The sequence below is a fragment of the Rhyacophila brunnea genome, unplaced genomic scaffold (genome assembly GCF_057557595.1).
Source record: "Rhyacophila brunnea isolate RB1 unplaced genomic scaffold, BYU_Rbru_1.0 scaffold_19, whole genome shotgun sequence".
In the NCBI taxonomy this organism is placed as follows: domain Eukaryota; kingdom Metazoa; phylum Arthropoda; class Insecta; order Trichoptera; family Rhyacophilidae; genus Rhyacophila; species Rhyacophila brunnea.
The window spans coordinates 28,499,470-28,511,503 of record NW_028232848.1 but is presented as its reverse complement, the minus strand read 5'-3'; the positions used below and the strand labels follow the sequence as shown (position 1 = coordinate 28,511,503).

The following is a 12,034-nucleotide window of genomic DNA, read 5'->3' as shown; positions in this document are numbered from 1 at the left end:
ATCATATTCGTAAAGTATCAAACTACTCAAAAGCCTTTGATGTGAGAGTATACGAATAACTTTGGTAATAAAAGATTTATTGTTTTCAATTGTTTACCGAGATGAAATACCTAAATAACTTTGTATCATTGAAACATAAACAATAAGCGATGAAGAAATTTAATAACCAAGTAAAATTATTTAACCAATTTAAATAACATTATCAAATCGTTGGTAAGAACGGATATCATAATATTGTATTACTTTAAAAATAAGAAAATATTTCAGTGAATTTTTAAAAAGCGTAATAATTATGAGAAATATCCTTACAAATAAGAATTAATTATCCAAGAGTACATTGGATGACTATATAGAATTAGTTTTACGTACGAAACAAAACGATCGTCTAACGAGTATTTTGACTGATCTATTTATAAAAAATATATTGTTATCCCTTTTAAGAATGATTAATCATCTCACCAATAAGAGAAATGTATATAAGATGTACATATTATAATTAAAATTGATAAATTATTGGTATTTATAAAATATTTTTGTTGGTCTGTTAAAACCTATAATGTGACAAAATTGAAATTTTACAAGCGAGACAAAAACTGCGCTATTAACACAAATATCAAATAACACAAATAACCGGTAGCACATAGCTTGTCATCATCGAGTGTTTGTAATAGCTACGTAAATTTGATGTATTATGGTCTTATTAAAATAGTACAGTCATGTTAAATTTGACGTAACTAAGTAAAATTAAATTTGAATGGTATATTATAAAATATTGAGAGATTGACTAAACTATGTGGTATAATATTAGCCACCATAAAACAGGGTGAATGTGAATGACGTGGTGAATAGAAACAGTTCACGCGAAAAATATTTAAATAGCTTCAATTGCTAAAATGTTACTGCTTGCATTCCAATATGTATATTATTTGACGGATAATCAATTTTTTTACCATATGGAAACTGTGGTAGGATAAAAAACTTGGCCTTTGTTATTCATTACACGTGAAAAATTTTGATGCGATCCGTATGTTTTGCATATCTGATAAAACTTTGTCTAACGTGTCTAGGCCAAGAATGAACTCAACGCCATTAAACAGGTACCTACGTTTGTTCCAACTAATCCACTGATTAAAGAAATAATACAATTATTATTTTATAAATAAATGTTTTTTTATATTAAAATGTACAGTTTTCCCTTCAAGTTTCTATTGACCCCGTTTTGCTAGTAAATAGGAACAGACCATTACTTTTGGGAAAATATAGATGGCGAGTAAATAATAAGCATTCCTATTCACCAAAACATACTACTGGATTGCAAACACAACTTCTGTGAAGCAAATTGTTGTAGCTTTTCAGTCATCCAGCTTATTTAATATGAAATCTCAAAACGTTCTTATTCACCCCGATTTACCATATGAATAAACAGAAGATACAAAAAAGCAGTTGACAAAATTGTCACATCGGAGGTTTCAATAGCTCGTTGATGATCTTTAATTATACGCAATGAAAATAGTTAGTTAGTATAGTTATGAATACAGCAACACAATAATTGAAAGTGATATCATTAAAAATGTGAGTGAAAAATAAACCATTAAAAATATTTGTTTGTTTGAAAGATTATTAAAATATAATATATTATAATATATTTTTAATTGTTTCAATCACATTAATACAATATAATATAACAATATGTAATTTAAAATTGGAGACTTAAATTAGCACAGCATGTCGGATTATTGATAGATATACAGACCATTTACAAAAAACAACATTATTTTTAATATAGTCTAGAACAACTAAAGCGTTTGGGTCTAGGGATTTGTAGCTGTAATCTACGAGCATGGACATTAGCAATCTACAACACGCAAGCAAAAATATAGTTTTCAAAGTAGGTACATACCTGTTTTCAACTGAAGCAGATTTATGAATATACGTAGTTGGTTTATAGATGGGCAAAAATAATAAGTAAGATAGTTTATAAGATAAATAAGAATTATAGTTTGTTAGTAATCCATTAAAATAATCTAATATAGATGAGATTTAATAAAAGCGATTACGTTTTTTGTGTAACTGTATACAATAATTTTATAATGTTATTACTTGAATTTATCTAAATATAAAGTATTTTAATGAATACATTAAGCTGTTTTAGTTATTCAACTGTTATTACAGATTTAAAAAATATTCAATAACTTTGGAATGGTTAATTCTATATAACTATCAGAACTAGTTGTAAATATTAGAAAAATAATAAATTATAAGTTTTATCTATTTAATAAATTCAAATGAGTTTCGTTAATTAATATATTTTAATAAAATAATCAATATTTAGCTGAGAGATGAATTATAAATTAATACTCAAATGTCGGTGATATATATTTGAGTTGTATGATATAATTATAACTAATGGTAAAACCTTGCAGCACTCTGGGTCTAAAGTGGTTTGTGAAGATTAGAAAATATAATATGAAAACGCAGTAAGAAAATTGAAGAGGAATGCAACACATCTAAATGATGGAATACAGAAAATTTTGTTTACTTTTTATAGAATAAATGTACATTATATTAAATAATAACTACTAAAATTTAATAAATAAAATATACGTTTATTTAATACGGTATTTTTTGTGATACTCGTTTACCCTTTGATTCATCAATCATTTTCATGGTTGGACTTTTAACGATATTTAAAACTATATTAACTTTAATATAAATATAGTATTGAACAAAAGAAATGTGTAAAAGGTCGGTGTGTGTGTTGTATTTCTATGTTGGATGTGGGACTATAATAATATTGAAAGGAATTTTTCAATCGTTAAAACATATTTCGCTGATATAATGACGTTGATCACGACGAAATAAAGGCGATAGTTTCAGATAGTTATAACAATTTAATTAAATACTTAATAATATGATATTTTTTCTTTCTTAGAATGCTATCAATATATTATTTTATTTCATATGAACAATGACATAGTATCTGTACTCTGGGTAATAAACTATTTATTTTATTTAGAACAATAATCATTGTTATGTGATATATTATTTAAATATCACGTGATTGAGAGGTCGTATTTTTAGGTTAAAAGAAAACGTAAGTCAACAGGTCACTTGCACTGATAAAAAAAAAAAATTAGGGTTGTGAAAAGTTGTGCAGTGAAAATTGAAAATTATTTTTCTTGAAGGGTGTGAAAAGCGTAGTAGGTAGAAAATTTGTTTGTGAAATAAAAAGAATGTGTTAAAATATTATAAAGTAGACATACGAAGTGGTAGAAGAAAAACGTGAACTGAATTATTTTTATGATAAAGATGACGGTGATTAGTTAGTAGAGTTTAATCTAAATAAATGAAGGCATTATAATATAGTAAGAAAAATATTATAATTTAGGACGACTACTAAAAATTTATTGTAAATGTTCATTTAACACGAAATTAATGAAATAAGTAAATAACACAAAATAATATCTAAATACAGTTAAGCTATACTTGTTCAATGAGCAACATTTGACAATGATACTTAATATTCAAGTTAATAAACCTAGAATGCCAAATATAATGAAATGCCTCCAATATTACTATTATACGCATTTTCTACAATTACAAAAAACCTAAGCATATGAAGAGTTTTTAATATACGAATACAAAAGAGTCGTCTAAAAGTTTTTTTATATGAAATCGTTAAGTAAAAAGTTTTATATTTTATAAGTACCTACTTGAAGAAATATTTTTTTTATATAAAGAATTTATAATTATACTTATAGGAAAGATTTTTTTAAGAAACAAGAGAAAGAGAACACTATAGATTTAGAAGAGTAAAAGGAGATGCTTTTGAAAAAGATCTAAGTAATAATTATTGTAAAGTTCACTCATCTAATAATATTAACAAGCATTAAGATTTTAGAAGAAAATGGTTATTTTAACAAGTTAATTGATCTACATATGGGTTCAATCAAAACATTAGTAATTATTGATCTAATGTCACATGGTATGGTTATAATTAATTTATGGATGATGATGTGATACTGAGTGGTTATTTGTGTTATAAAGTTAATGTCATCCCAAGTATCGTAATAATTAAATTAATGTATAAGTTATATAGATTGAGTTAGCACTCACATTGTTTTACATTAAGAAATACTTTAGATTTTTATTATCATATCATTATCAATATTTTGATATATTATATCATCAATATTGTGATAATCGAAATAGGTATAAAAACTTATTTGAAGAATCTAATAGAATTACTTATTAAATTATTTTATCGGTAGTAATTTGAATTACTTAAATTTATTAACAACAAAATTATTTCGGAAATATTTATTTACTTATCTTATATTTAGACAAATTTTTGAATACTTATAACTTTTTATCTTTAGTAAGTAAGTTGTATAAGCACCGTTGTCCGTCCGCCAATTGTATAATGTAGAAATATTGATTTTATCATTTAAATATGTTAAATAGAAATTATTTGTTGTAAAAGTTAAGTTATACTAAAGCCCTGTAAAATAAATCTGCGAAATATACATATGTACTCGTATTAGAAAAAGTTTTGGAATGAGTTTCACGGCAACCGAAAATTGTAAGTAAGAATCCCACTAGATACAATATTTTTATTGTATTTTTAATATAAATAAGTTTCCGAAACCTTTTAAAGTTAATATCGAATTAAACAATAACAATTTAAAAAATGTATTTAATCGTTGAAGCTCGCGTTTAAAAAATGAGTGTTATAATCTATATTTGTTTTGTTTCTAAGTGGTTAAAAATGAAAAAAATGGTAACTAAATAAAATTGCGTATTTTACAGCCAGCAGTTAAGGGGCTGATTTAAAAATTGGACTTTGTTTAATGATAAAATTATTCATTATTTTTCTATATGAACAGAAAACTTGAGATGACATCACTAGTGAAAATTAAAGGGAATGTGGTTGTGAGTAATAATTGTTTTCACAAGACAGTGTTTTGTTAGTGTGTTAGAAAACCCTCCGTCGGAGTCCGTCTGTCTTTCTATCACCTCCCACCCACCTGTGATTGCTATCTTGCAGGACCACTTTGAGGTACCCTCAATATTAATATCCTTGGCCTGCTCGAGAGAGTCTATATGGGTGTCAGGATCCACTGAAAATGTTCTCCTAGCGGGCAGTTACCGGGAAAAAGAAACACCATACAGACTTGAGTGCATTGCGCAACACCAGATTGTCGACCCGGATGATTTTTTCATGCAGTAAAGATAACATTTAGTAATTAATTAACAAACATTGATTTAATAATTACATACATGATAAAATTTATAGAGTTTTTGGTGTCACTGAATATAATTAACACTACCAAAGTTACATAGTAGTTATGCATGTTTTAGCAATTTCGTGTAGATACCTACCGTAATTTTAATATGGCATAAAATATTTTTATCATAATGTACATTTTACTTTGTGGGGAAAAAAATATAATCAAATTACCAAATATTTACATGTTAAAAATCTTCAGTACACCAAAATCTTTTATTATAAAATACCAATTCCTTGAAATATTATTTAATTTAATAAAGAGTTAGGGTATTTTTTTTTAAAACATTAAATTAAATTCTTGTTTTCTCTTAAAATAACAAACATGGAAAGAAATAAATCAAAATGCCCGGAGCCATTTAATTCAACATCAAAAGAAAAAGCATAATGTTATTATTTATCAGTAATATTTTAATTAAAATGTTAATGTTTTTTTATGCCAAAACTCTTTATATCTGTTTTTAATATTTATAATATAATTAAAATAATACGTTGGCTAATAATCTCGTTCTGCTGGTAAAATATACGCAATGCACTCTCTGTCCAGAAAGAAAGATACCTAATAATAAATGATAAAACATAAAATTAGGTTGTACGAGTATACTCACATCAACTAACAAGACAATATAAGAAACAAACAAGTTCAAGTGAATCACTATACGTCTGATATGTAGACGGATTAACCTAATCCCTGTAGATTTATTGAGATCAGCAGCTTCCGTTGATGCGCTTTAAAAGAAGATTACCTGATATAGCGTAGCGCTGTAGCACCGTAGCTCGTAGCAAACCGCTACGCCGTAACAAATCGTAGACATTGCATCTTGTTGAGACCTTTAGGATTTTAGTCCTCGGTAGATTGGGAGAAGCAAATAAAAAGCACAGAAGTGATTGAAATGCGAGCGTAGAATTAGGTCAATGAAAATTTCGTATCCATTACTTAACTAAACAATCATTTAAACTCTATATTGCGATTCAAATTAACTTTAATAAATAAATAAGTTTTTTTTGTTTAATTTATTAAATTGATTTATCTTTTGGCTTGTAAAATTATATTTTAATATTTTGAATCCGTAGCAAGACAAAACGAATATAAACTTGGCCTGTAAAGAATCCGATTTCAAAAAAATATAAGTATGCTATCCTGATTTTATGTTTTAGAGTAAATATATAATTATCGTATATCTTTGTATCTTACTAAAAATATCATTAGGTATTAAAAAGATTCGAAAAAACTGTGTAAAAGACTTACAAAAGATCTTGAATTCATCTAAATTAAGTTCGTTATTGAAAACTAATAAAACAGTTTTGTACTATTTTGTAGTTTTTCCAAAACTGGATTTTGTATTTCAGTATTATCAGGCTTTCTGTATATCTACTTACTACTTAAAGTAATAACAGACGTGATCACCATGTATGCTTAATTGAATACAAGTTGAAAAGCATAACTGATTACAATTTATTAAATTTGTAGGTATTTGTACGTGCTTGAATAATACTAAGGTTTTTAAATAAAAATATATAAATAATACAGTGATTGAATAATAAATATTGTTTTTAATTAAAAAATTAATAATAGCTGCGAAATTGTTTTCTTTTACTATAGTTTTAAGTAATAACAAAAGCATGAAAAAATATTTTGGGTAGGTTTTGAAAATTAACAAAAACCTATTTGCACAGACTGTTGGCGGTGGCCTTTTAAAATAAAAAAATAGGTATTGGTTGTTTTAAATTACGTCAATTATATACGTAGGTACCTACCAAGTTTTTTATTAAATTTTATTATTTATAAGTATTTATTATTTGATCACTTTATTCCACAATGTAATCGGTAATTTTCTGCAGAAATATGAAAAATTATATCCATTCATAACCTAATCACTTAATATTGAGCTGATTTTTATTCGAAAACGGCAGATGGGTGATCAATTTTACGATTCTAGTATACTATATACGCATAATACAATTTGTATTTTCTGTTATCACTTTAAGCTAAATTTATTTTACGAACGTATATTAGGATGTTTTCAGTTTTTTTCCTGAAAGCACGCGTTATTTACCATCCTCGACGAGGTAAAAATAGATTCATCGTAAACATACCCAGCAACTATAAAAAAAGTCGAGCGGAAAAGCGCTATTTATCTTATCCGAGCAAAGGCACGTATGGCTTGCGATGAGAAAGCACACTCGAAGCTCGCGCCATTGAAAGGGTGAGGTGATGCCACTACGTACTACCCTATCTGGTGTCAAATACCACTTGGCCCTGTCAATGTCACACTCACCCCACGTCACCCTTTTTGACATGAAAATTAAAGTTTATTTTTTTAGATAATATTTTTTGAAAATCATCCGAGAAATCTCCGAAGATGATATAAATTATAGGAAAATTCTTAATGACAAGCTATTTTCTCCGACATCTGTCTGAATTTTTAAATCTTTGGAAAAAAAACTCCAAACGTGAATCCAGGATCATTAAAATATGTTGTAGTACTAAACTGCCATCAAATAAAAATTTCTCGTAAATAAAATCTTTTTATATTACTCGCTACCAAAAATATTATTATCGTCTTTAACAAAATTAAAAAGAACTTCAGGCATAGATTAAATAAATTTAAAAATATTTCGGGATAAAAATATTTTTGTATTAGTGGTCATCAAGGCCCGGTTTTGACTTTAGTATAAATTAAGTTAGGATCAGACATGGATGCTCATTTGATAATTTACGATCCTTGGTTATATTATTATTTAGTACATACCATGGCTATTATTGTGGTAGATTTAAACATATTTGTTAGAAATCCTCGTAAAACATCAGCTGAGATATTGTCAGCACAATAATATTATACATTATGCGAAAACGAGAATAAATACATGAACGTATTTTGTCTTTTATTCATAATGTTTAATCCTAATATTTTTTAAAAGTGTTTTAATTAACAAAGTTTTAAAGCCAGTGGAATACACTGTACGGTGAAATGATTAACAAGTTTATATTTAATCAAGGTCATATGTCTGGACCTTGCTAAAAAGAATGGATACGAAATATATCAATAGATAGGCATTTACTTAAAGTGCTCCAATTTTTAAATGGTTTTTTGCGTCATGATAAAAAATATATACTACGAGACCTTCACAGTTATAGAGGTTAAATGAAGCACTTTCAGAAAGTGAGAAAAATATACATCCCAATGCATCTAAGATTAGGCAGTTGGAAAATAAAACTGATGAAAGCAAATAATATTTTTAGAGTAAAGCTGAAGTAACAATGAAGCAATCGAAATTTATTTTTATTGAAAATGAAAAAAAAAATAATTTAAAAAATATATATACCATTCATGCTTCAATTCATTGTTATTTTTTCGTTAGCAAAAATACGTTTATTTATTTTGCATTTAAAATTATTGGATACTACCTAATATTATGTTTTTTGGTCTCAAATATTTGCTTTTTTTGTTAAATATTTTTTGATAATTAAACTTTGCGGCAGGATACGTAACAAAACAACATAAAAAATGTTTATTTGTGAAAAACAAATTAATATGTAACCTTTTTTTAAATGTTACATAATATGTCTATTTCCTAAAAAATATGATATTTTTGACTATATGTTTAAAATATATTTCTTGTCTATAAACATTTCACAACTATGTATTATTTTTATACAGAACATGACACCAAACAGTCCACAACAAACACGCATTAAATAAAAAACACAACATTTATTTTTTAATAATAATACGCCAATCAGATAACAAAAAAAAAATAATACAAAATAACAATATTTTTAAAGAATCAATTAATAAAAAGACAAGAAAAAGATACAAATAAATATTCGGACGACAATCACACAGTAAGAGACAGAATGAGAAAAAGATCGATTTAATAATAATAGACAATAATGATGGAGGATTATAGCGGGTCTATACTGAGGCATAGGCGGCTGTTGTCTATGCCACAAACCTGTGATGGCGATTTTGGCACTCCACTTTGAGGTCCCGTCGAGGACTGATTGCTTGACGGCCTTCATGTGACCAGCGTGACTCTTCTCTTCGACGGAAAAGACAGCCCTGATGATGTGTCACAAGATATTTATGGATCAGAAGCCAAATTGGAGAAAAACGGCAATAATATATTAACAGTACTACTTTCTTCCAAACACAGTATCAATTCAATCTATCAAATAACATTATTTTACAGTGAAAATATAATATCAATACCACTGAGTTTACATCTTGTATTAATTGTCGCACTGGTGATGCATTAACCGCACTGAATTATTGTTCTTCTATCACTATATCATGACAATATTTGTCACTTTCAATAAATAGGCGATACGTAGATTATCTCAAAATTTTATGTTATTGTTAGTAGTTAACTGTGGACAGTTCATGTCAGAATTTAGGTAGTGAAGGTTATGAATATATTAGGTTTATTTTTAACCATAAATAAATAGTTCCGATTGAGTTCTTTTCTGATTACAGATTATAATATACAGGTATAAATTGCCAGATGCAGTAATAATTATTGGGTTGCTAAAATTACCTTGTTGTAGTATGGAAGTGACAAAATGAATGTTTTATTGTAATATAAATATGCAGTCCAGTAAACTAAGGAAAAATTGAGATGTCAATAATTAATTGTTAAGCTGAAATAAAAAACAAAAAAATACCGGATGGAGTGTGTAAAATGAAAAATATTTTAGCTTCGAAAAAGAAAAGGAAATTATTTAAAATAAGATTGTTGGCAGGTACCTATTTTATTCTGAAATAAATATTTATTAGTAAGTTATGAATTAATACACGATATCGATTCCATTGACAATTTCGATTCAATGTATTTCAATCTGACCTCAATAAAGTACGTATTATTAAAAATTAACATATAACGTAATATACGGTTTACTTAAATATAACCACTAAAAATTGGAATACCTATACGTGAATTTTATTCTTGATTTTATAAATATTTTAGTTTTCTGTATAACAACTTTGCAACTAATACCCTCAATCAAGATTTTAATCCAAGTAACCTTTCAAATACACTTGAAGGTTTTAGTTGTTCTAGTTATGGATTTAAAAACAAACAATATACATTGAAAAGTAGGTATAATAATTTAATAATGATTAATACACTAAATCGAAAACATAAAATAAAATTGTTTATTATTATTATTATAATATCGGATTTACAAATTACCACAAAAACAATTCGATTATATACCTAGTAATTAATTATTAAGTAATACTAAGTAATTAGTAATTATAATACTTATAGTATGTATTATTATAATAACTAAAGCTGTATGAAAATTTCAATCACTTTGTTGCCAAATAAAATAATAATATTATGTAATGATTTGTTTACTTTATTTGAGTGTTTAGCAAAAAGAACAAAAATAATTAGAACATATTACATGCCTATTTATTCTGTCTTAATTGAAAAGCTCCTAATCGCATTATTAATTTGAGCTTTGTTGCCAAAACTTTACCAAAAATGTGCGGTCAGACAGGCGCGACGTTGCCAAGAATACGATCAACAGGTCTTGACAAACGGAGGAAGCATCTGTTGGCAAGCAGTCAAACGATTATCTCTGGAACGTAACTAATGTTGACATAATTGAAAAGGAACAGCAACCAGAGAGAGAGGTTCAAAAGACAGAGATTTGGCCTGGGACCGCAGAAATAAAGTTGAATTTAAGACAACTACGGTGAAAATTCGTCACTGAAGCGGCCTGTATTGTGTATTCTATTGTTGGAAGGGACCGTATTTTATGAGAAAGAATTTTAATTAAGAACAGAGAAAAGTCCTTCCATTTTATTTATCACAATTTGGTATTCAGGTTTATTGTTCATTTATACTTTATAATAATATAATGTTTTAAAAGAATTTTTATTAGATTTAACGTTTTTTGGTGGTAATGTATTTTGCTAAATAAAAAAAATAATACCTGCAAGTTGATATGTTAATATTAAAATTCTGAAAGATAGTGATACCGCGCATACGATAGATTATTTAAGGCTACATTGCTTATTACGAAAAATAAAACAAATTTAAACTAACATACAAATCTAATGGATTAAAGTTTTGTTCTATTTCATTTGAGTCGTTTATTGCAACCCGGTTTTTCAGTGGTAATATTAAAATAAAAATATGTAATTCTGACAGTCTGAGAAGCTTCAAAATAAGCCAAAAGTAATAAAAATGCTCTTAGCTAATATAGTATACGTGTTGTCTTTATGGCGGTACAGCAAAATTATTATAGCATGGTTTTTCTACTTTGAAATTTTATTATATTATACCTAATTATTCTTTGTAGCAATTTATAATCAAATTAATTATGCCTTTAGCAAGTGTCGTTTGAATATGATAAAGATTTTATCGAGCACCATTTTTTAAATGTCCTATAAATAGTTTCACCTAACTACGTTTTAGTTGCGTTTTATCTTTCTCATTGAAAATATAATTAAAAAGAGGTATATGGAAAATATACACTTTTTCTTAAATATACTACATTGCTTAGAGGCTTACAATCTAAAAGAATATTCAAATTTCCAGTATGGTAAAACGTCAAAATAAAAAAAAATCTTGTTGGTTTGCATCAGTCACAATGATTGATAAGCCAATTACATCTTACTGTTATGTAATCAGAGTATTTATTATTAATACAATAGTCACAATGAAACAAAATTGTTTCCAATATTAATGTAATTTGAAATTATACATCGAATGTAAAATTAGTAAATTAGTAAA

The 12,034-nt window shown here is 26.8% G+C and overlaps 1 protein-coding gene across 1 annotated transcript in view; it reads right to left on the bottom strand.

Annotated features, from left to right (window-relative positions):
* unc-13 (protein unc13 homolog) overlaps positions 1-12,034 on the bottom strand; it is a 364,668-nt gene that overhangs the window by 63,201 nt on the left and 289,433 nt on the right. The window contains exon 7 of the mRNA XM_085945792.1: positions 5,028-5,134. Within this exon, the coding sequence (XP_085801918.1) occupies positions 5,028-5,134 (107 nt within the window). The remainder of the gene's footprint in view (positions 1-5,027; positions 5,135-12,034) is intronic.